This window comes from Letharia lupina (assembly GCF_014066315.1).
Source record: "Letharia lupina isolate WasteWater1 chromosome Unknown contig_4, whole genome shotgun sequence".
Lineage (NCBI taxonomy): Eukaryota > Fungi > Ascomycota > Lecanoromycetes > Lecanorales > Parmeliaceae > Letharia > Letharia lupina.
In genome coordinates this window covers 352700-376374 of record NW_023502973.1, presented here as the reverse complement: position 1 = coordinate 376374, position 23675 = coordinate 352700, and the positions used below count along the sequence as shown (strand labels likewise).

The window sequence follows — 23675 nt, the reverse complement described above, 5'->3', positions numbered from 1 at the left end:
CCATGCTGGCTCCTCTCTACATGCCAGAGAACAAAGAAGCAAAAGTTTTGATGAGTTGAGATTGGGTTGTTCTTCTGTTTCCCAAGCGGTATTCACTCTTTCGTCACAATAGATCCTCTTGTGATCCAAAGAGAATTGAACAACAAAGTTACTTATGTTGATCAGCATGAAGCGAAAAGCAAAAATTGAGAAGACACAAAGATGCCACCCATATTCTAGCATGTGATCATATAACGCTTTTACTCTCCGATGTCTCCATTATAGGCCCAAGCCGTTACTCTGTTCTCTCAGCCGTTCAAAATATCATACCACTTACCACCAGCAAAACTACGTCAAGTACACACAACCCTACCATCACCAAGCCCAAACCCACCATGCACACTCACGCCCTCATCCGCGAACGGCGCAGGCCCTACGAAAACCCCGAAGAGGATTTTACTGTGAAGGAAAGTCCGTAGAAACCCAAAGGAAATCCGTGAAACAAGCGAACCGCAGCCCCGGCCAACTTTTCCACTACCCTCGAACCCTTCTCCTTTTCCACCAATCGGTTCCCCTCAAGCTAGAACACAGGGAGGATGGGCGTACCACTCATCCCGCAGCTCAAACTAGGTCCCCCCGGGAGGACGGAAAGTGTATACTAATTCAATATCCAACGGAGTGACTTGGGGCCAAGTGTTGAGGAGTGGTCGTATCGGAATAAGTGTCAGGCAACAATGTACTACTGACATTCTCTGTTTGTCCTTATCCTTCTCTTGTCTTCACGCTGCTCTGTATACGCTTTCTTGCTCTTTTGTCTGCCTTGATCACGAAGTGGCTAGGCTCAGAGCATTATCCGCCCTCAAGAGAGCTCAGCGCGCATCACATCAGGTCGGAGAACAGCAATGTCAGGTACACTTTAGTTTCACGGCTCGGACAATCCTTTCCTACCACCTTCGAACTCATTTACATCATACTCCTCTGGATAATCATCCAAAAGCCTCCCCAGTTCCTTCATATGTCCCCTACTTTCCTCAGTCAAGTCTTCATACACGTCGGTAAACATATCCCTCAGCGGCGCCTTCTTTTCCTTCTCAGCTTCCGCGAAAGCCTTCAGCACATCTTTCCTAATCTGGCTCCTCGCCTCCTTTTCTTTCTCCTCGTCCCACATGCCTTGGTGCTGCATCCACTTGCGTAGCCTTGTGATGGGGTTGTCTCGCCGTTTCCAGTCTTCGACTTCTACTTTGGCTCGGTAAGCGAAACTGTCGTCACTGGTGCTGTGGTGTGAGACGCGGTAGCTCATCGCTTCTATAAGCACAGGCTTGCCGCCGTCCTCCAGCGCCATACGCCGCGCTTCCTTAGTGACCTCTCGAACCGCGAAGATGTCGTTTCCATCAACGCGAATAGTGTCAATACCGTATCCTATACCGCGGCTCGCAATACCATCGCCACGATACTGCTCCAGCGTTGAAGTTGAAATCGCGTATCCGTTATTGCGGCAGATGAAGACAACCGGGCAGGATCGCGTTGCTGCTATGTTGAGCGCGGCGTGAAAATCACCTTCACTGGCAGCTCCTTCGCCAAAGTAGCACGCTACGACTCGAGGAGGTACATCGGGGTTTTGCAGGGCTTGGATTTTGAGGGCATAGGCTGCACCAGCTGCTTGGGGAATCTGGGTTGCTAAGGGTGAAGATATAGTATGCTAAGGCCGCGTCAGTGTTGCTCTGATCTCAACTAGAAGGGCCATCACACGATATTGAGCTTGCCACTGCCATAATGGACAGGCATATTGCGGCCTTTGCCAGCGTCTTTGCAATTAGCGAAGAGCTGATTCATAAAGTCAGAAAGCGCGAAGCCACGTTGTTTGAAGACGCCAGTTTCTCTATATTGACAGAATATGACGTCTTCTGGGACTAGAGCAGAAGCTGATCCAATCGCGATGCCTTCTTCGCCTGCTGACACCTGAATCCGCTTAGCATCGAAACTGCATAAGAAAACTGAAACATCCTACCATATAGAAGCTCAGTCTCCCTTGCCTCTGCGCATCAAACATGATGAGATCCATAATGCTAACTAAAACGCTGACGCTACCCCGTCAGAAACTCCGCTCTGCCGATTGCCTCGATGCTTTCAGAAGCTCATACCCGTCAACATGTTTCGATACCAGGTCACGATCTCCTCGTTGCTAATCCCTGAAGGTTTTCGAGATTCATCTACCACCACGCCGTCCGAGTCCATGACTCTGTAGGTAGGCATTGCGGGATGTGTGGAGGGGTGCTCAAAGGAGAGCTTGGTCGTGAATTTGCTGCTGACGGCACCAGGGAAGTGGACTCTACGCAATATTTAGTCAATGCGTCTGAAACTATTGCAAGTGTCATACCGATCCGAGCCTGGTCTTTGAGACAAAGAGCTCCATCTTGTCTGCCTTCTGGGGACACGCTGCAGTATCTGTGCTCTCAATGGATTGCGGAGCAGCATTGTGGCTTTTGAAAGGCTTGGAGACATGATACTGTCTATCGATCAATCATGTTTGTAGTGAGAGTACAGCTACAGTAGATTTCCTCCTTTTTTTGGTCAGCTGTCCGCGATGGAGTCGGAGAACTGAAACCGGTTGGCGTCGGCTTCTCCACAAGCTGATCGCGGATCTATCCGTCTCCTAGCGTCATATCAAAGCTTGGCATCAGCCCTCTGTTTGTGGATCATGCATACCTACAGTAGGCTAATTCTATTAAGCACCTCGCAAAAAATCCTCAATCGCAACCCACCATGTCGGCCCCAACCCTATCCCGTACTTCCACCCGCCTAACCCACCGCCTTCTCAACCCTCAGCCTCCTTACCGCTGCCTCTCCTGCTGCCGCTATCTCGCCCAATCCCAAGAGCCCGCAAACCACTCTGGCCCAACACCAACTACACACTTCGGCTTCCAAACCGTCCCCTCGTCCTCAAAACAATCACGTGTCGCTAACGTTTTCACGTCCGTCGCCTCCTCCTACGACACCATGAATGATCTCATGTCCCTCGGTACCCATAGACTCTGGAAAGATTATTTCGTGCGGTCTATAAACCCTGGTACACGAGATTGTGAGGAGGGAAAGGGGAAGGGCCAAACAATTTTAGATATTGCGGGTGGAACGGGAGACATAGCCTTCAGGATGCTGGAGCATTGTACTGTTGTTAATAAAGACCATGCTTCGAAGATTATCGTCAGTGATATCAATCCAGACATGCTGGCCGAAGGCAAACGGCGCGCGAGAGAAGGCGGACACGACCACTCCGGCCGCCTCAGCTGGCTCGAAGCCAATGCCGAAAACCTGCATACAATCTCCGATAACAGCATCGACCTCTACACCGTCGCCTTTGGCATCCGCAACTTCACCTCCAAAGCCCTCGCCCTGCGCGAAGCTTTCCGCGTCTTGAAACCCGGCGGTGTCTTCGCATGCTTGGAATTCAGCAAGGTGAATAATCGGCTTGTTGAGGCGCTTTATAAGAGGTGGAGTTTCGGTGCTATCCCGCTGATTGGGCAGTTGGTGGCGGGGGATCGCGAGAGTTATCAGTACTTGGTGGAGAGTATTGAAAGGTTTCCAGGGCAGGAGGAGTTGAAGGGTATGATTGAGGAGGCGGGATTTCTGTTGCCCGGTGGGGAGGAGGGTAAAGGGTGGGAGGATTTAATGGGCGGGATTGCGTGTGTGCATAAGGGGGTGAAGCCATTGGGGTGAGGAGGGGAGGAGTAGTTTGGGGATAGCGATGGCGTTTCAACGGGGAGATTGCATAGCTTAGAGAATTTAATCGTACGATTCATTTATGCGATTAAGTGCTAGTGCTAAGATTCGATATCATGCAAAGCTACGTAAATTCGGGTATATGCGCAGAGCTGGCACAGATGCAGAAGATGCAGCAAAGATGCAAAAGCCGATATCAGCAGAATTCAGAGCTCCTTACTGTTTTAAGAGCGATATGCCAAGCCGCGTCTATATCCCAGCAATAATGTCTCCCTCCTTTGTTCGGATCCTCTTTATTGTCACGCCACCTCAGAGCCCCAACCCGATCCTCTTCCAAGATCCCTCAACATCATCCATTAGCTTTCCGAAATCCTCATTCTTGATGTATTCGCAGATCATGTTGTCGACAGCTTTCGCCCTGTCCTCGTCGCTCGGCGCCGCATACTCGGCTAGTTGCTCCTTTGCTGTCTGATGTGGTTTAGGCGCTGGAAGGTCATGGTACTTTCGCATAAAGTTGTCGATGGAGTCGAGCAGGCCGTGGCTGCTGATGTTGATGATTGGATCTGTGATCTGGGGTGGCTGCGTTTGCAGTGGTTGCTCTGGAACGGTAGTTGTAAGAGCCTCTGTTATGGTCTCTGGATCGGTCTCGGTCCTGGTCTGTGCTTGCCGTTTGTTGGGTTGATTCGGGGACCGATCTGTCAAGGAACGCTTGCGAGAGTTCATGCTTGGTAGCGCTGGCGGTTCCGATGACGGTGGTACGGCCTGCAATTCTGGGGATGGAACCCTCGGAGATGCACTAGGTGAAGGAGCTTTCGCCTGTCAGGAGAGGGTAAGTTCAGTGCCAATGGATCAGAAAATTGGGTTGTTGCTCCAACCTTTGCCCTAGATTTTCTGGGTTTGGCCGGCTGAGCTCGAGGCTTTGTCTGTCTTTTCGCCTTGATCTTGGTAGCAGCAAGTTTCTTTTGGGATGGCTCCTCCTGTGATGCACCTTCGTCTCTCCTGAATGGATGTATCCTCTTCTCGGGAAAGGGAAGAGTCCGCTCGGGTGGCAGCATCTGAGAGAGAGTGGGTGTATTGGTGGAAGCTCGTTGAGTCTGTGTCTGCTCTGGAGCGCTCATTGGTCGAATTTGGAAGCTGGCGAATGGCTCATATGTTCTGTTGAAGACCGGACTTGGTAGCAGACCTGATTGCGTTGTTTGCTTAGCTACCGTCGGCACAGTGGTTACTGTTGTAGCAGACCCAAAGGCATCCAGAATTGACCAGGATGGAGCTGAGATAGGCCTGCTGAACTCGTCTTGATACACACCGCCAGGAGCAGACGTTGGCCGGATATTGACCTTTGTCAGCTGCGCAGATGGGGGTATGCTACCACCATAACCTGCGCCCCGAAGCCCATTATGCTCCTGTGAAAGGGGCTGCGAAGAGGCTGGGAACACGCCTTGGGATGAATGCTGGTAAATAGCTTGACCGGCGTTCAAAGAATCAGGCCCCTCCTGGGATCGAGGTTGCGACTGAGATGACGGCGGATGCTGCTGGCCTTGCAACTGGGGCAAATGTCTGTCCCTGATAGGCAAGCCAGCCGCTCTGAAATTCTCAAGCGCTACATCGCAACCAGAAGACGGCAGGAAGTTCATCTGTATCTTGCGAATCTGGCCATCAGGTAGCGAATAACGTAGTGCAAGCAATGGTCTCTTGACGATGACCAGAACGCGGAGATGGTCGTCCGAGATGTGCTGGGACAGAGCGCGTTCTTCGTCCATTCGGACTTGGTCTTGGAGGTCAGGGAATTCGACTTGTTCCTTGAAAGTGGATTTAGGAGAGACCGATAGGCAATTGGGTGCGTGGAAAGATACTTACGAGGAGCTCACCACCTTGAACGAGCTTCAAGACTTTTGTCTCTGAGACAACCATGCTGACCCCAACTTTTCGGATCACATCGAATACGGTAAACATGTCGCTCCGCTGCGGTAGATGGGTCCAGATTATCCTGGCTAGTGGATTGGGGCTTGTGCAATGTGAGAATTTAAACAGGGGTAGGGCAATAGGCCCATGCGATACAGTAGATGCTGTGGACACTGATGAGGGAGCCATGTCGGGCGCTGAGGTCGCTGCCACTCTTTGTGCCGGTGAAGATGGGTTACAGACCGTTCAGTGGCAAAGCAATCCCAAGGCCATGACCTATGCAACGCGCCAGTTTTGCGATGTGCAACCCGTAATTATGATGGCAATATTTGTTTTCTTTGAGAAGCGAATGTTCGACTTTGCAAGTTTTTACTTCTAAGGCCCGCCAAGCCCGCGGAAAACATTGCAATAGTGATGAGACATGCTCTCACCTTGTGGTATCATATCCTCTGATTACGCCTAATCATCTTGTAACATCTCATCAATGCACCACTTTTCCATCATAACGCCATGTCATGTCGACCTATTTCAAGGTGTACTTCCCTTCTCAAGCAACCCCATCACATCAGAAACATACCCAGCCAAAGGCTTGTTATAAGCCACCACAAAGATCAACCTATCCTTCAATGGTCCAAACAGCTTTTCCATGCAATCAATACGAAAGGCGTCACGGTTGATTGTATCAAGCAGCACAGCTGCTTTGGGAATGTTCCTCGCCAAGTTGCGCAACACCAGCACACTAGTGAGTGGTAGCCCAGCTGCGTTCCCAAGCTCATCGATAGCGGTGTTTTGAAAAACTTGGCAGTTGTAAGTGGCCTCCCTCCCCTGTGCTGAATCAACCTTCAGGGTTCCTGTAGACACCGTGTAGCCGTTTGTCTCCTTTGGTGGCAGAGCTGTTTGGTTGGCGGGAGTGCGATTGTTTTTTTGTCTGAGCACCGCTTTATTCGACACATCTGGAAGGTGGGTCTTGATGTGCATACCCAGCTGATATGGTGACGGCACTTTATTGCCATTGGTGAAGAAGTGTCGGCAATTCGACCAGTAGCAGTCGTTCGGACGCTGACTCGCACGTGTAGTAGATTCGAAATCCCAGGTGCCGTCAGCTCGTCGGTCCATTCCAAGGTGATCGTAGACAAGGTGATCAAACATATATTTTGGCTTCAGGAAGAAGTCTGCGCACGGCTTTGAGCTGGGGGCCTTCCACAGACATCGACTATACACTCTACCTTTCGGATCCATGGGAGCATGACGAGGTCGGATGCCTTTAATGATGAACTTGTGATTGACGCCGTTGACGACTTGTGCATTGGCGCCAGCGAAGATGGTGCTGACATTCTTTATGAATTCCGCTGCCGGTAGAAGCTGAGTCGTAGGAGATGTGTATTCTGCGAACCGAGCTTGGTAAGCCTGCCATAATGCTATCTGTGTAATGTCGCTTTCGGCGTCTTCCTCGAACACTGCTTTGAGCCAGTGATTGGAGCGATCCGGTTCCTCGTATTTGAGGAATTGGTCCATTAGATCTTGAGGAACATTGGGAATCTCTGTTGCGGATGCAGCTGCTATAGCTTTGGTGGCCACTTCTTCCTTACGTTCTGTTCGAGCATGGTATTGAAGTAATCGCGTGAGCTGGCCAAGGAAAGATGGGAGGGAAAGTTCATTTGAGTTTGACAGAAGGACTCCGACATTCTCAGGTACCGCGGTGAATTGATAGAGGAAGTCAAGGCAAGCACTGACAAAGTCTTCGTCATCCAGTAGAGTCCATTCGCAGATACGCTTAATGACCGAAACGGGCACACCTTTAAGGAGATTTGTGTCGTCGAGGTTCATAGATATTCGGCTGATGGCGCGGAGAGCAGTGAGTATGGCGCCACGGTCGTGTCCGTTATCTACCTGGTTTAGGAGGGAGCGGTACAGCGGGTCTGACGCGTCCATCCGCCAATACTTCGTAACTTGCTCCGAGATGTCTAGCGCATAATGCTTCAGCTCTGTGATGGCTGGAGAGCTTGGAAGATTGAGCGCTATCGACAAGAAGTCTCTAAGCTGGGGCATCTCCGATAGATAGACAGCATTGTCCTCGAGAAGGGACAGATTTCTGATTGTCAAACCAGCTTCGAGGACTTTAGTGAGCTTGCGACCGAATTCCTCCGACTCCATTTCATCGGAGGTGTCGACCCGCTTAAGGGATTTTATGCGTTGCAAAATGTCTGGGGTGCCTCTTATTCCATCGAGGACGTTAATTCCCTCTTCGTAGTCGGAGTAGCAGATCTCCCATTTGACATCATAGAAAAGAGAGCTGATGCCAAGCACGTACTCGATGAGACCCTCGGCCAGATTAGGAAAAGCATCGAACTTGTACTTGTCTCCTCGTTCATGAGAGATTTTGACAAGGTGGTGCAGGGCGTAGTCCTGTTCTTCAGGAACCTGTGAGCGCAGTCCTTGAAGGGTTCGGACGTAGATATTTGGACCATCGAAGCCAGCTTCACCATTCGTCAGCTTAGGGTAAACAGTAATGGAGGCGAAAGACATACCACCAGGCTTCATCATGCCCTTAGTACTTGGCGAAATCAGCCCCAATTCGACTTTCCTTGCCATTCGTGCCAACTTTTGGCGCTCCTCGAACATGGCAGCGTTATAGCTTGGAGTCATGATCGGGCGTAAAGTCAAGGGCATTTGAGGACGAGGCTCATAGTTGGCAATAGCAAATTGGGCGCTGTTCGGGTTCGAGGATGCGGAGTAATTATAGCCGGTGTGGGCCGTGGCTGCTGGTTGTGGTGATGGAGCGTGGCCGGAGGAGTGACGCAGCTGTCTAGAGGATGACACATCCGGCTGAAAAGGGATCCTTTGAGGTGGAGCTTGGCGAAGACCTGAAATGATGGGCATGAGCTATTGATAAACCTGTGGATCAATGCGCCATGAGCTTCATCACCAACTCACCTCGTGTACTCCGTCCCACACTACCAGGCTCGTCAATGTCCATCTTTTCGTCTTTTGGTGTCTTCGACTCTTCACCTCCTGACTCGCTGTCGCCGTTGATCAGGCTGGATCTCTGGGGAGGTCTGAAGTTCTCCACTGTACGGCTAAGGATGTCACCGCCCTTTGCAGTCAACTTCTCAAGGATTTCAATCGGAGGAGGCTCTCGACCATGCAGGGTCTTGATCTCATAAGCCCTGCGAGATGTGAGCTTCTTTTGGTGCAGCAAAGAGTGACACCTACGCAAGGTTTTTGTAATATGTCGTCTTCAGAGCAAAAGCATACGCTGCTGCGTTTGCAGTGCCTAGATTGAAATCGAGTCCCACTTTCCTCCACGCCAACTTTTCGGCGCTGACAGCATCATATCCTCCCCTTGATCTGACCACATTCCATAGCTTGTAGAGGTCGATGTGCTTAGTGTTAACACGCGCTTGGAAGTCTACGTTTATGCTGTGGAAATTGCAGAGGTCAGCGGCTGCTCAGAGAGGAGCATAAGTAAATCGTAGCGAAACATACCCTCTCTCCTCACCAAACTTTGTCAACGAAGCAACGAATCCCTCACGCCCTGGAGGCTCCTCTTCCTCTGGAGTAGACATTGCTGCGAGTGAGATCTTAGGACCAATGCTGTGAATGTCGTGAGCCTTGATAGCTGACCATCTAGTTGTAAGAGAATTTAACCTACATCCAGTGTCTTCAAGCTGGCACCTGTGTTGCTATCGAGGTCCGAGCTTCGGCGCAACGACTGAAAGCTTGGGACAATCACGTCTGGCGCGACCTCTTTGGATTGACGTTGGGATTTACCCGAGGATTGGCCGCCGCAAATAGAGCAAAGTCCGCACTTGCCTCACTGTCATGTTTCGGCCCTAGCCTTAGCAGAGACAGCAAGTCCTTGTGCTCGCCGTTCTTGAGACCGCTGGGTCTCATCCACTGCCGGAATGCAAGGTTTCAGTATGTCTGCCCATCCCGAACGTCGTTCAAGGCCCACTGACCTGTCCAGATATGGGACGTTACGTCCCGCCAGAGCACGAGGGCACTACCTCCGCCAACAAGCTCGCCGGCAAGCATGCCCTCGGCTCCCGTGCACGCAAAGCCAATCAAGGCATCCTCACAGTCCGTTTCGAAATGCCCTTCCCAATCTGGTGCACCACCTGTCCCAAACCCACTATCATCGGTCAAGGCGTCCGCTTCAACGCCGAGAAGAAAAAAGTGGGCAATTACCATACTACGCCAATTTTCAGTTTCCGCATGAAGCATGTGGCATGCGGGGGATGGATTGAGATTAGGACCGATCCGATGAACACAGCTTATGTGGTTACGGAGGGGGCGAAGAAGAGGGATACGGGGGAGGATAAATTTCAAGAGGGTGAAATCAAAATAACGACAGAGGAAGAGAGAGCGAGATTGGAAGGCGATGCATTTGCCAGATTAGAGGGGAAGGTGGAGGATACGCAAAGGACGGTCAGTGACAAGAGCAGGATTGAAGAGCTGTACAATGCTAAGGGTAGGGATTGGGATGATCCCGGGCAGGCGAATAGGAGGTTGAGGAAGGTTTTTAGAGTCGGAAGGAAGGAAAGGGAGAAAAATGGGAAGGCAACAGAATCATTAAAAGATAGGATGAGTCTTGGGATGGATCTACTGGAAGAGACGGAGGACGACAGGAAAAGAGCTGGGTTCGTGGAATTCGGAGAAGCTGGAGGTGAGGGGGCTATCGCCAAGGCCAAGTCGAGACCGCTTTTCGCAGATATCCGAACATTGGACAAGCCTTTGGCGAAAAAAATCAAGACGACGAAGACTGTATTGGAAGCGGAGAAAAGGAGGGATATTCTACGCAAGGAGCTGGCTGATAACACCAGAGTATCCCTGGACCCGTTCTTGAGTATGGACAAACCCAATGTGCAGGCCTTGGGTGGGGTCCCACTGATCCAAAGGAAACGGAAGGTTGAGGACCGAGGAACATTCTCAAAATCTAACGATCCCGTTGACGTTACAAGACCACCAGCTTTAGTGGAGTACGACTCGGAGTAGCTGAATCTGGGATGGTGTCGAGATTGTGCATTTGCATGGCGCTTGGAGAAGATACCCAGCATATAACGGCGTTTTCTACCATCAGAAAAGGAATCTTCACAAACCACGCTCAAATAAGACGTGCCGTCAGTCCATGCTGACTGATCATTGATATGTCTTTTCGAATTTTTGTTTCGCATCCTTTATGTAAAGAGAAGGAGCCTTAATGAAGGGAACACTCAGACCGTTTTCTGTTCATTCTATCCGAGGCGCCGATGGGGCTATTCCTTTGCTTACCTCGCACACAGGGGTCAAAGCCAGACGCGTATGGGGTACAAAAGGTCAAGACTCGAATAACGCAGGCTCGGCAGACAAGAGGTAAAGATTTGCTGGCTCGTTGATCCGCGCTAATATGTTGCCTTTAAATATAGCGGCAAACGCGAAAACCATGCGTTCTGCCGACATCGAGGCCCTTGCCGACCGCAATCCGTGCCTGATCATTGTCTGCAGTCTGTTTCTGCGCCGATGTGGCAATGTCCTTCTATGTATACAACCACTTGATCTCCTTTGAACCAGCAATGACCTCTAGAGAACATCACCTATTTCCATCAGCCTCGAGTCCAACAAAACAGACGTACATACCAACATGTGGAGGCTTATATTTATGGCAGCTACTTTAGCTCTCATAATGCCTTCGTCCGCTGCGCATAATTTACTTTCCCTTCGAAACTCTAGTCTTGCCTCAGCTCCCCTCAACATCACTAACCCTGCATTGAAGGCGCCAGAGGAAATTACCAATCTGACATATTCGCCTTGGCCGGAGCAACCGTTCGGGATTACCTTACTTGGTCCTGGTCTGTTATTCCTGAACGTGTACCTGCTTATCGGCGCGGGCCGGAAATTCCAAAGTTCGCCCATGGTTAGTGTGACTGAGTTACGGCACTTCCTCCAAGATTTCGTCGACAACATCAAGCGAGAACATCCCGTTCCTGGCTGCGTGCCACGCCATGCGACTCAATCTACCATCGACATCTCGTCATACACAAAATGGCTCATCGCGATCAACGAAGGCCCATTTCGTGGCAGGCTGCCTACCGCGGTGGCGTTGGTTGCCTTTGATGCGCTGGGGAAGCTGCTGGGACGGTATGGGCCGTCTGAGATCAGTTGGGGTATCAAAGAAGTGGGTACAAGGACCCCGTGGGCCTATGGATCTTTGACTATTGAAAGCATCGAGGGATTCACTGTGAACAAGTCTTCGTCAATCGAGAATGGCGGATTTCGGACAGCGTGACGGCTGTGGTGATTAGCGCACCATATCTAAGGCATTATGTGTAAGACACCCTTGTAAGTGCTTCGAGCTGCTCGGGTACGGTTTTCGAAACTTTCAGTTTTATAATACATGTCCATGCGGCTAAGGAATGCCCAGGCAAGCAATGTCAAAATTTGACTCTTCAATGAGCCCGAGAAGTGGAATGTAGCAAGCGCTGGAACTTGTAGCAATAGCAAATCGGATTTGAACACATGGACGGCCATGTTTGTTCCATGTCTTTACCGATATCCTCTTCACTGACCAGTAGAATGCAAAGTAGACTGGAAAGAGCCTCGCACGTGCAGAATCCAACGGCATCTGGCCTAGTCTGTTTACCGCCTTAGCTTTGGAGAGTGTGATTGAGGAAATGTCGAACATATCAGCAGTTGCCTTAAGGTCTTGGACAACGGGCCTTCATTTTTTGTTGTTTGATACCCATGATTCACTGCAATCAATGCACAGCCTTGGGGTCTTCCGAAACAAGAAAGATGTGCTTGGGGCCAGCCTTTCTTCCGACCCAGAACCCCATTGAGCCGCCCTTGCTATACACTCCATGCCAGTATGGCGAGCTATCCAATTAGTTTTGCCCCGGAGCTCAAGGTGTCTATCTTCGGCAGTTGCGAGGATTTGGACGGCGCTATACACCTCTCGCAAGTCTGCCGAGACCTTCGCAGGCTGTTTCAAACCCATCGAAGGAGGATCGAAAAACACATCATTGTAAGACAGGCCTTAGAAATGCTAGCGAGAAGATGCAACTAATAGAAAGCACTGGAGGAAATATAGACTGCCTCTCATGTCTGAGGTTACGACTTCTGTCTTTCGAAACTATTGACACTGCATGAAGATTGGTACCGAAAGCTTGCCAAGCTGCCTCGCGACGCACAGAAGCCTAGTTTCAGATTGTTGGAGACTTGCCTCCTTACTGAAGACAACAAAAAGAGCTCAACCGACGAGGAGATCCGAATAATCCTCGCACGGTGGAAGGGCTTTAGTCTTCTCCGTGGACTCTACGTTGATGACAAAGTATCCGAAGAATTTGACCGCTTCCGCGCAGCTTTCGCTTCAGGCCTGACTCGAGAAAAAGGGGTCACTATTGTGCCGCCCAGCCTTGATGATGCCAGCATCAAGACGAGCCATGTCAACAGAGTTCAATTCATCCAAAATAGCCGATTTGTTGGCGACTTCAAGGCTATGTTTCACAGAATTGTGTGTTTGCATTCGATGGCCATCGTATGCCTGCAGTTTGCAAAACGATCCAAAACAGAAAACAGGTAATATAGTTATTAGTTAAAGATTACGCCCCCCCCCCATCAAAGGGCTCGACTCGACAAACTAGTAGGCCACATAGAGAATCGCTCCTGGGCTGGAGGAGAACCGAATGAGGGCATGTATGCACGACGACACAACATGTTCAAGCGTGGTGCTCACAATGAGCTTGGATTTGACTGGACTTTCGATTTCGAGCGGTCCGCCATGGTGAAGGCATTGTGTACGACCTCCCAGGACAGATTGATGAATGCAGAGGACACATATTGGTGGGATCACGTTCGACTTCGTCTCGGCTCGCCTTTTGTGGAGGATGCCATTCACGAATATTGGGATGAGATCCACGAGATGCGTAAAGAGAGGGTAAAAGAGGAGAGGAGGACTGCGGAGAGGACCAAGATGAAGGGAGACAGGATGGAGGAATGACGCAGGCGAAATAGGCAGGATCCGCTGCTGCTAAAGATGAAAACATCGGGTCCCTGGTACGTAGATCGAGCAGGTCCTCGTCTTGGTGTTTCCATGTATCCGCGCCACCTTCGCTTCTCCCAATGCAACCATTGCTTCCATCAGTGCGCACTCTCTTTCTCATGACATGATTTGCTTCTACAACAATCACGGTACGTAGCTTCAGCTCTAACTTCCAGCTGCCACATTCCCTTAGCCAGCAGTATAGAAAACGAAGCAAGGCATCAGGGCTTGTCCCACCGTTTATCTCGCGCGGAGGAGATGACCAGAGCCATCTGCCGACTATGGTTTCTGCAATGCTCAAGCAGATCATGAAGTCTATCCTTTGTCTTGTAGTCTGCTCTCCGGTGCTGGCTATAGGGAAATTGCACCGCGTCTGACGACGCTCAGCCAAGGCTCATTCTAAGTCAATCTTACCGGTTGTGAGTCGAGCCCCAAAACATTGGGGCCAATAACACAATCAGCGGAGTATGATATATTTCACACTCGATTCGCTTTGGCTGTGAATCCTCCATCCCCTGCAGCTTTCTCTTCGGGTGTCAGCGATTCGATATGTCATTATGAGGCGTCAGGCCCGCCCAACCGGATTGTCTGCTGGTTTGATGCCTCAGGTTTATTGCAAACATTGCATGTTGAGGGGGTGGGCTCTTAGAGACCCTAGGGATCCCTACGTACTACCTTCATTCTATCCTATTTGCCATGAATCTGTACACAAATCACGATGGCGAACACGCAGAGAGGCCTGCCCGACGCGCTCAATATGTCTATTTACGGCCAGTTTGGGGATCTGGATAACGCTCTACACCTGTCACAGACTTGCAAAAGGTTTAATCGCCAGCAGAGAACCATTTAAAAACAAGCCATTCTACGGAATCCAAAGCTCGCAATTGCTGGTAGCTGACAAACCACGTTTTCTCGGTATCTTCACACGTGTACCAGTTTGATTTTCAGGTGTAATCACAAGCGGTAAACTCATCAAATGTGTTGTCCCAGTTCACGCCTCTTTGTCTTTTGTGCATTGCTAAGGGCTACAGGCGCTTCGAGCTGATGACGCAAGAAGTAGTAAGACGGGGTGAAGCGCTGAATTGAAGGGGATGGTACCCGACTTTCAACAGATGTAAAATAATCAGAAGCCCAGGGTTTGTTGGGGCTGCAGCAGGCCGGCTCTTAGAAATTTGGCTGGAGTGGACCCATCAAACATTGCATAGACAAGACCCATCGAATGGAACCGATAATTTTATAGTGTTTCAAGCAAGCCATTCCGGGTCAGCATCCTCATCGTCGGGATCGTGAGACAGCAGCGAACCCTTGTCTTCCTCTGAGTTATCAGGCTCAGAATCTTTTTCTGCTACTAGCTCATTGCTGGGGTATGCCTCACTTGGGTGAACAGTGGTCCCCCACTCGACTCCTCCGGTCGTTTCTCGCATCGGCGGCGAGTCAGGTAATCTGCTCGGTCCAGGGGCAGTGACAGTTTCTTTGGACACCGGAAGATGCTCAGAACCTTGCGATTCGAAGAGCTGTTGCAATGTTTTGGCCTCCTCCAGCTCGCCTGCTGGCAGGTCTGGGAATGCTTCCGCAAAGTGTTCTGAGTTTTGTGGGCTGACACGTGGACCGATGCTGCTGTGGTTATCCAGCGTACCGCCGTTGATTGAGTCGTTCGCTGGCGGAGTCTCATCTCTGGTGTCATCATCGTTAGGCAAGAAGCCGCCACCTTGATCTAGTATTTCCTGACCATCATTCTCCGCGTACATATGACCTGCAGTCTTCTCGTTTTCTTCGCTGGTTGTGTCTTCATGGTCTCCTTCGTTGATCTCTCGGATGGCTTCTTCGGCATCCTGGTCATCATGGTCTAATTGGAAGCCGCCACCACCACCATCATCATCTTCATCGTTGACCTTGTTGACAAAAAGATCAGAAGCGTGCAGCGCCTCCATTTCTTCCTGTTTATCCTCGGCCGCACAAGAACCCCCACCCTCACCGTCGTTTGACAAACTGGGTAAATTTCGCGTCGGCATTGTCCTAGCGGTGGGTTGAGCGGGTTCGTCGGCATCTCGATCAGGTAAGAAGCCGCCTCCTTGGTCTTGGTCTTGGTCTTGGTCTTCGACTGTCTCCATTTCGTATTTCATAACTGTATCGCGCTCTCCTTCGATATCATAGCCTTCGATCCTTTCTCTGATCCTGAGACCCGCCAAAAATCTCTTCCACATCTTTAGCGCAGTCAGACTTCGCCTTTCCTCTTCAGCTTGTGCTCGCTCATCCTCGAAAGCCTCGATAACTTCTTCCACTGCCTCCCGGTATTCGGCAGCTACTACAGCTCCTCTCGTAACAGCAGTCCCATGTCTACCCTTGAACGAGAAGCCAGTAACTGCATCAGCGTAGTCAATGCCAATGATCCTGGCCGCTCGAGCGGTCTCTGGATGCGGTATATGAGTTCCACCTGGAGGAACCATACTTGGGACATAAACATCGAGGTTCCCGTACAAGTTCTTTGGTATTTGGCCATTACCGACGGGTGGTGCCACGTAAAGTAATGTCTGGTGAGGAGCGTAGAGGGCAGTGCCAGGGTTGTCGTCGTCTGCAACTTCCATATCGGCAGGGTCCAAAGTTGAATCTTTAGTCCGGCGTACTGCAACGCGCTTGAGGGGTTGTTCGCCATGCTGACATCGATCACGAATCAGCACAAAAAGACGGACTGAAGGCCGATGGGCGCACCTTGATTTCCCGACCCATCCTGTACCATTTGTCCGCGCTCTTCAGTTGATAGACATCTCTACGGCGATAGATTGGCTCCAGGGCATTGGTAGTCCCGGGTCGCCCGGCACCAACCTTCCCCACTTCTCGCTTTGGGTGTATTACTTCATGTCTTTTCAGATGTCTTTCGAGAGCATAGTACGGATGGTCCTTAAAATCTTGAACATTCCTAGGCATAGGTTCAGCAGCCTCCTTAGCCGTCAGCTCTGCATCTTCGACTTGATCCCGGTCCATATCATGAGATCTTCTGTAAAGTCTCATCACCCTTCGCCACCATTTGTCGCCGTCTCTTGTGACTTCGACCCTCTCCCGCCTAGTCTTCGCATTGTAGGCTTTGGCATAACGTCTCGTCACATCGCGAGCAGATCCGTCGTCTTCGAAGGCTATTACATAACTCATATTATTCCCTGGGTCTCCTGCTGGTGGTTCAAATTTTGATGGCTTGGCAATAGTCTTTGTGACGAGAGGGTCAATCGGCACCCATTTCTGCACAGCTTCGTTGAAAGCTTCTACCCAGTAAACAGGATATTTTGACTCACGGATAGGCTTTTGGTTCGCTTCTGTTTTCATTAGATCGTTAAATTGGTTTGGGCATTAGCTTACCCACTTTTGGGGTGGATGGATATTCTAGACGAAGATGCTTCTGGTGAAGCACTACGTTTGACCTGTCCTAGTCTCGATCGAATCTCGGCTCTATTAGAACCAGCCCTCCCCTCTACAATCAAAGACCCATCGCTCCCAGCGTCGGCTTCGCTATCAGGTTCAGGGGTCGTCTGTCGGCTTCTATGATGTGGCAACCTCGAGGCGTTGTGCATGACTTGAGGCAGAGCCATTTTTTGTGCCGGTTGGAAAGGCAGAGGCAACATAGAGCACACCAGTCTTGCATCGACGCCAGCTGCGCGTAGCATGGCGCAGAAGAATTGGGCTCCAACATCCCGCGAGCCTTTGAGTTTGCCAGCAGCAGTAAGGAAATCAGACTTTTGCATTGGCAGGTCAATATCTTCCGGCGGCTGTAGAAGCGTTAGAGTTTCTGGACTATCCGCCCACACAGGCTTGCTCATGCCCCTCGCAGTAATTTTGAAGTCCGCTCTGAATGCATCACTTGCTTGCGTCAGGCCATCCAGGAAAGATCGAGACCTTTGAAATTGGGATTTGCTTTCATCAGGATTCAGATAGGAAATGGTCCTCTTTGCCAACATGCTTTTCAGAACGGAATGAACACTCTCGTCATTGCACCAGCGATTACGTAGATGTACGTGAGCGAGTAGACTGCAGAGATGCACCTTATGGATTTCGAGTCGAAGTTTCTTTTCCGTGGATGTAATAGGCTTCCGCCTGACTTGCGCAGATCTTAGAGTCTTCTGATTGTCACCACCAAGCAACAAATTGAGCTCCCCCGGCTCTTCCATCTCGTGGTCAGAAGTGTCGTGTTGCTTGATATTACTTCCAAGGTCCACGTCTTCGAAGTTGTCATCACTGTCCGCAGAATCTTCAGATTCAGTCTGCTCTATATGCTGTGGATTGGGGTTAGGCTCTTCAAAGAGATCGTCGATACCCCTCTGGTTCCCAGTGCTTACGCTCTGTTCAGGTCGTTGAAGCGCATTGTCGTCCACGCTTTGTGTGACGATGCGTCCTCCAACACGACGTCGCTTTACCGGTGTTTCATATCCGCTCTGTCGAGCAGGAGTAGAGGAGACAGCCTCAACGAGCATCTCACCGTAGACATCAGGCACAGCATTCCTTGCGTTTGCTTTTCCAGCAACTTTTGACTTGCTTGCTCCGGCACCCCGAGCCATAATGGGTTCCCTCTTTCGGTAGGAAAGACAGACCGATACAAAACACTTAGAGGCTCACTGAATTACCAAGAACGACACCTTATTCAGCTTTTAAGACACGATTGCAGTGTGTTGAACACTACGTGGACTGCCGAACCGACTTAGAAAGACCCTGTCGGATAACATATCTGCAAAGACCATAAAATTCAAAGACAAAAGCGATTCAGACGTGACAGTCAACACATATTGAAAGGTATTGTAGAGCGTACTTGATTTGTCGACATCATCGCCGCGCCAACTTGACCGAGATTTTACCGACGCGCATCAATCTCGAGACCTCACGAGTCACGACCAAACCAAATAGGACCGGATTGAGCTCAACTCGTCTAATTCACAAGTCGAAGATGGGTGGACGCCCAAAGAAGCCGAAGTCGACAGGCCGAGTTTACAAGACAGTACCAAATATCAAGCAAAGCCGGATAGGACCTTCTCTCCATCGTACCATCAGGGACAGACTTCCAACATGGTCTGCTCCAAACATGCGCCAGCAAAGTATTACGCAGATGGATGCTCTGCGGGATTATTACCACCCGGAGCTCGAAATTGAAGATCTGAAGACAGATGATGAAGAGGTGGACAGCTACGTAGCTTCGCCCTCGAGAAACAAAAGGCGGAAGGTCACTCCAGAGAAGTCTCAGGCTCGCAGAATTGAGACAAGAAGCGCGAAGCGACAAGCTGCTAAGGAGGATCCTCCAATTCAAGAACTGGAAAATCAGGATGATCTCCCGTCCGCAGGAGGGGAAGCAAAAGCTCACTTGTTCAAAGACAAAATGCCCACTGCTATGCCACCGCCAAAGACTCCAATGTCTCTGAGGAGGAAGGAGATCCCCTCTTCACAATCTCCAGCAGACACACCCCTCTCTATACAAAGTCGTCAATCTCTACAAGATTATACGAGGTCACCACTGAAAGAAAAATCCACCAATATTGATCTATCTATAAGGTCACCTGTAAAGGGAGCTCGATGGTCGAAGGGATTAGAGGTGGCAGATAGCATGGAAACTGAGGACGAGGATAGTCCGGTATCCGTGAAAGTTAGCATAATGACCGAACGCGTTGGTCCAACCGCAGAGCCTGAAGACATCACGGAAGAAGAGCCTCGACTACCTTCCTACGCATCCGCAATTCACGTTGATGACTTCAACCAAAGGCTGAAGGCAGCTCAAAGACCAGTCCAGGAAATCCAAAACTCAAGTCAAGCAAGGCCCAAACACGAGGTCATCGATTCCACGGACGAAGAAGACGATGACGAAGAACCTGAGGCCTTCAATGCTGGACCAGAAACACAGGCTGCTCTCGCAAGTACGGATATTTCCCAAAAGAGTTCGGACCAACCGCCTGAATCGACGCCTCCTACCTCCAAACCTGCGGAAGATGAGCCTGAGCTGGCCCCCATTCAGAGAAATGCTTCTCAATCGCCAGACCCTCTAAATGCTCCATCTCCTCTAGCTGGAGAAAGGAACGTAGAAGACCAGCTTCCGATGCAGAGACCTAAAAGGGTCGAGTTCGTTGATCTGGCTAGCTCGGACCTTCCAGGACCAACCACACACATACACCCCAGCGAGCGCCCCTCAGACTCCGAAGGAGTCTCTGCCCAGCTCTTCGCCGACCTCCGGCGCGACACGCAGCCAGGCGGTCTGCAAACCGAATCTCAATACAAGAAAGGGTGGACCATTTACAACCCAGCCGACTACATGCACTCGGGTCTCGGACCACTTCCCTCCTCCTCCCCCAAGCCCGCCGAGCAGCCCTCATCCGGCCTCATGACCGTCCCCACCCAACTAATCCGCCCACCAATCTCCAGCCCCCCAAAATTCTACAAGGCACCCATTCCATCCTCCCAGGCAACCACCGCAGACGTCACACAGCCTTCGCCTCGTAACATGACATCGTCGTCCCAGGCCATCACTCAGCGGTCACCGCGAAAACTGCCCTCGTCATCTCAAGCGTATCCGTCATCGCCGCCACCCATGCCGCCGCCGTCGAGCTCGCCGTTGGCGAGTCGAAAGCTGGATCCGTGGGCGGGGTATGAATGGAACGGGGTCAGGTTGACGGACAGTCAACTGTTGCCGGATAGTCTGTTGGACGATAGTGAAGTCGGACCGCCGGGGTTGAGTCAGGACAGTTGGTTCGAGGAGGCGTGAGTGGGGCCGGGAGCTGGGCTTGGTATGACTTGCGTGGAAAAACCATGGCTCATGTATGCACAGCGAGGATGGTAGCTTGACATTGAACGACAGCGAATCAAACCTAAGTTCCCACAATCCTCCATTACTTTATCCATGACAAAGCGTGCAGTAACGACGCCTTTGAACTCAATACCCCTATTTATCTAGCTTGACCGTAATCGAAAACGGACATTCGTTTGGGCCACGAGCCTGTGAAACGTCTTGCTAGGTCTGCATGGTTACGCGGACCAGGGGGTGAGGACTAGTGCTTTTGACGTTTACGACGGCTGGATTTATAGTTTTGTTTGGATGGGCATACATAGAAGGTGGGGTTGAAGCTGGTCCTTTTTCTGGAAATCGACGTTAAGTGCGCTCGGATCACGAGGCCACGGATCCTGGCTCTCTGACAGCTTGACCGGATCGTGAAAAGAATGGGTACAGACATTGGGCTACGAGTCCTTCGTTTTCTACCTTATTACCTGCTTACTACCCAAACAACTTCAACCCGACTCCACCCTCCATTCCCGCCCCACCCTCGTCCTCACCCTCCATCTCCTCGGCATCAACCGCCTCATCCTCACCCAACCGCACCTTCCTCCCAAACAGACTCCCAAATAACTCTCCCCTTTGCCTCTCCCCCCAGCTTCCTAGATCCTCCGGCGCCATGAAATTCTGCAGCTTCTCATGGACTGTATAGCGCATTTTCCGGCCCTTACTCGCTTTTGTATCGACGGGTTTCTTGATTTTGAATTGTCTACTGCTCGGCAAGAATGTCCCGTCGGAAGTGATGGCGGCAAGGGGTGCAGCGCCGGTGGTGGTGGCATCGGTCATGCGTTGATCCACCAGTTCGCGGAGCAGAAGGGTGTAAAAATCTGCGTCATCGTAGATGGTGGGGTCGGACAGGGTGCGGGAAGCGGCTTGGATGGGGGCACAGCTTCGTGGTACTTGCGTCTTCGCCACTAGTTTTTCAGCATTTGTGGCCGAAAGGTGCTGGTCCAGGACGCTTGTAAGGGGTTGTTGGGAGGGTGTTTGGGAGAATTTGTTGGCGCGTGGAAGGGCGGTGGTGGGATTGGTCTTTTGAGACCATTTGGTTAGAGTAGCGCGGCGCTTGGAGATGTTGACGGCTTCGTATTCTTGCATCTTTTTCCAGAGGGTTGAAGAGAGTCTGGAATGGGTCGAGGAAGTCGTGGTGATGGAGGGAAGACCCTCAGAGGTGGAAGGTTGGAGTGAGGAGCGGAGCTCAGAGAGGGTGTCCCATAATCTTAGTGCGGCCTTTTCGGCCGCTTCGATGGCTTTAGGGTGGTCATTCGATCCAGTGGCGGAGGTGTCCATGGAGTTCGTGGCTATGAGCGCTTTTTGAAGCTTGATACGTGTATTGAGCAGAGAGTCGAAAGTGTTACGCTGGTGTTTGACGGCTCGGCCTTTCGTTACGTCTGCTTTTGCGGCTTCGGAGAGGGATGCTGCTACTGTCTTTTGCTCCTCGGCCATCATCTTGCGGAGAGTTGCTCGATCGTCTGCTTTCGGCTCTGGGGGGCCATCGCTGATGCTGGTGTCGTCGCTGTCACCATCTGTACCGTCCTCATCATCCATTTCGACGTCGTCTGAGTCACCATCCTCCTCGTCTACAGCGCTCTCTAGGCCGTTGATTTCATCCTCCATGTCTTCATCTTCAGAGCCTCCATCTTCTAAATCATCTGCTCCATCCTCTTTCCCATCTGCTCTCCATGTCCCACTGTCTCTAAATGTGAACTTTGTGAACTTTTCCTCATCCCCACTCTCAAACGCTTCATCGCTATCAATCTCTTCATCAGCATCCGATTGCTGCTTGTCTAGGTCTTCGTCCGGGTCCGCGTATTCAGCACTTTCGGACTCCTCCTGCTCGCTATGGCTGCCGAATGGGTTGTCATCATTTTCCGCTTCGAGAAGAGCATCTCGACTGACGCTCGCACCTGTATACTGAGGCCCTAAGTCAATGCGGTTTGGGTTTCGAATTTTGCTCTTCCTAATGACCGTCAGTAGAGTCAACGGCCAACGTTTGTGCTAAGATCTCACCCGACATCAATGTAATGTTCGCGAGCCTCAGCTATGTGCTTGTCGTCGCCAGCTGAATCTGAGCCATTATCCTCCTCGAATTGCCCAGCGTCGTCCTCTGGATCAAGGTCTGCAACACATTAGACATGGCGGAACGAAGGGAATCGTACAGACCTTTTGGCGCAGGATTTTCTAGATCTGCCAGCTGTTCTGCCCATGACTTGGGTGTTTTTCCTTTCGCCATTAACAAGTCTAGGGGCAGCGCAATTGTAGAAGCGTCGGCGGTGGGAACTTTCAAAGTCCGTAGCGGCGGCGATCACGCGCGCAAAAGCGGCTAGTGTGCTTACGTCAGGCTTTATATCCAAACCAAAGATCAATTGCAGCACCGCATTTTGTTTTTCAGAAGACTTCGAAGACAACAGAACGATGATTCGCTGGGCTCTTTGTCAGCAGGGCTGTCAGTGGAAGAAAGTGACAGATTCATAAGGACCTCTTACAACTCAGGAAGACCCTTAGAGTAAGGATTCTGCTGCTGAACTATCCAGCCTTTTCAGTGACGAAAGCCGTTAGATGATTAAGAGTGAATTCATCATACCTACAAGTACTGATACTTCTCTCCACCACCGAAACGCCAAAGGAGCACCGGGAAGGAAAAAGACCGCTCAAACCAAGGCCAAAGTCGCGGCCCAAGGACCCTTCTTTTAGCGCCGCCGTCATCCCGCGTCTGTCCCCAAAACCAAGAATCCGGGGCTCGTAAACAAACATTTTCCCCTCCCTTCAACCTACCTGCAACCTCCTCCGCTCCATCCGTCCACCTCTCAACCCAACCATCGAACCAACACCACCCCTCCACCACCATCCATCCCGTGACAACCCTACCTTACAACGCAACCATGTCCTCCGTCGCGACAGGCATCTCCAACCTCATCTCCTCCCTCTTCGAAATCCTCACCGGCATCGTCCGCAGCGTCTTCTCCGCCGTCCAATCCGTCTTCGGCCTCGCGCGGGATCTGATCGCGAGCATCTTCGATCTCATGAGCGGGCTGGTGGGATTCGTGCTCGGTAAGCAGAGCCCGACATCGGTTTCCCGGTTGCGGCTCGGTGCGGGTGAGAGAGAGAGAGAGAGAGAGGCGACGTGAGTGCTGATGGACGACACGTGCGGTTTAGGCAATATCGTCATCATTGGCGTACTCGTGGCGGTCTATGTTGGGTACTCGGCGTACCGGCAGAAGAATCAGGGGGGTGGGATTACGGGGGGGACGAAGAGGTCGTAGGTGCGCG

At 51.1% G+C, this 23675-nt stretch overlaps 10 protein-coding genes across 10 annotated transcripts; 5 read left to right on the top strand and 5 right to left on the bottom strand.

Annotated features, from left to right (window-relative positions):
* Window positions 1-901: 901 nt before the first annotated feature.
* Window positions 902-2454, bottom strand: HO133_007696 (uncharacterized protein; the record flags this gene model as incomplete). Its single annotated transcript, XM_037298566.1, has 5 exons — window positions 902-1678; window positions 1729-1938; window positions 1988-2049; window positions 2121-2308; window positions 2357-2454. 5 exons carry the CDS (start codon window positions 2452-2454, stop codon window positions 902-904), a joined length of 1335 nt encoding a protein of 444 aa, XP_037155902.1.
* Window positions 2455-2742: 288 nt separating this feature from the next.
* On the top strand, window positions 2743-3693 carry HO133_007695 (uncharacterized protein; the record flags this gene model as incomplete). The annotated part of the gene is made up of 1 exon (XM_037298565.1): window positions 2743-3693. The coding sequence occupies one exon, from the start codon at window positions 2743-2745 to the stop codon at window positions 3691-3693; it is 951 nt and encodes a 316-aa protein (XP_037155901.1).
* A 312-nt stretch (window positions 3694-4005) lies between these two features.
* On the bottom strand, window positions 4006-5787 carry HO133_007694 (uncharacterized protein; the record flags this gene model as incomplete). Its single annotated transcript, XM_037298564.1, has 3 exons — window positions 4006-4512; window positions 4572-5495; window positions 5554-5787. The coding sequence occupies 3 exons, from the start codon at window positions 5785-5787 to the stop codon at window positions 4006-4008; spliced, it is 1665 nt and encodes a 554-aa protein (XP_037155900.1).
* Window positions 5788-6126: 339 nt separating this feature from the next.
* Window positions 6127-9164, bottom strand: HO133_007693 (uncharacterized protein; the record flags this gene model as incomplete). The annotated part of the gene is made up of 4 exons (XM_037298563.1): window positions 6127-8462; window positions 8533-8765; window positions 8812-9018; window positions 9085-9164. 4 exons carry the CDS (start codon window positions 9162-9164, stop codon window positions 6127-6129), a joined length of 2856 nt encoding a protein of 951 aa, XP_037155899.1.
* A 339-nt stretch (window positions 9165-9503) lies between these two features.
* HO133_007692 (uncharacterized protein) lies at window positions 9504-10593 on the top strand (the record flags this gene model as incomplete). The annotated part of the gene is made up of 2 exons (XM_037298562.1): window positions 9504-9516; window positions 9566-10593. 2 exons carry the CDS (start codon window positions 9504-9506, stop codon window positions 10591-10593), a joined length of 1041 nt encoding a protein of 346 aa, XP_037155898.1.
* Window positions 10594-11260: 667 nt separating this feature from the next.
* HO133_007691 (uncharacterized protein) lies at window positions 11261-13573 on the top strand (the record flags this gene model as incomplete). Its single annotated transcript, XM_037298561.1, has 5 exons — window positions 11261-11859; window positions 11909-11916; window positions 12726-13087; window positions 13146-13152; window positions 13221-13573. The coding sequence occupies 5 exons, from the start codon at window positions 11261-11263 to the stop codon at window positions 13571-13573; spliced, it is 1329 nt and encodes a 442-aa protein (XP_037155897.1).
* A 1286-nt stretch (window positions 13574-14859) lies between these two features.
* Window positions 14860-18159, bottom strand: HO133_007690 (uncharacterized protein; the record flags this gene model as incomplete). The annotated part of the gene is made up of 3 exons (XM_037298560.1): window positions 14860-16269; window positions 16325-16923; window positions 16971-18159. The coding sequence occupies 3 exons, from the start codon at window positions 18157-18159 to the stop codon at window positions 14860-14862; spliced, it is 3198 nt and encodes a 1065-aa protein (XP_037155896.1).
* Window positions 18160-18542: 383 nt separating this feature from the next.
* Window positions 18543-20342, top strand: HO133_007689 (uncharacterized protein; the record flags this gene model as incomplete). Its single annotated transcript, XM_037298559.1, has 1 exon — window positions 18543-20342. One exon carries the CDS (start codon window positions 18543-18545, stop codon window positions 20340-20342), a length of 1800 nt encoding a protein of 599 aa, XP_037155895.1.
* A 507-nt stretch (window positions 20343-20849) lies between these two features.
* HO133_007688 (uncharacterized protein) lies at window positions 20850-22638 on the bottom strand (the record flags this gene model as incomplete). The annotated part of the gene is made up of 3 exons (XM_037298558.1): window positions 20850-22365; window positions 22416-22524; window positions 22569-22638. The coding sequence occupies 3 exons, from the start codon at window positions 22636-22638 to the stop codon at window positions 20850-20852; spliced, it is 1695 nt and encodes a 564-aa protein (XP_037155894.1).
* Window positions 22639-23287: 649 nt separating this feature from the next.
* Window positions 23288-23668, top strand: HO133_007687 (uncharacterized protein; the record flags this gene model as incomplete). Its single annotated transcript, XM_037298557.1, has 2 exons — window positions 23288-23456; window positions 23562-23668. 2 exons carry the CDS (start codon window positions 23288-23290, stop codon window positions 23666-23668), a joined length of 276 nt encoding a protein of 91 aa, XP_037155893.1.
* Between the last annotated feature and the right edge of the window lie 7 nt (window positions 23669-23675).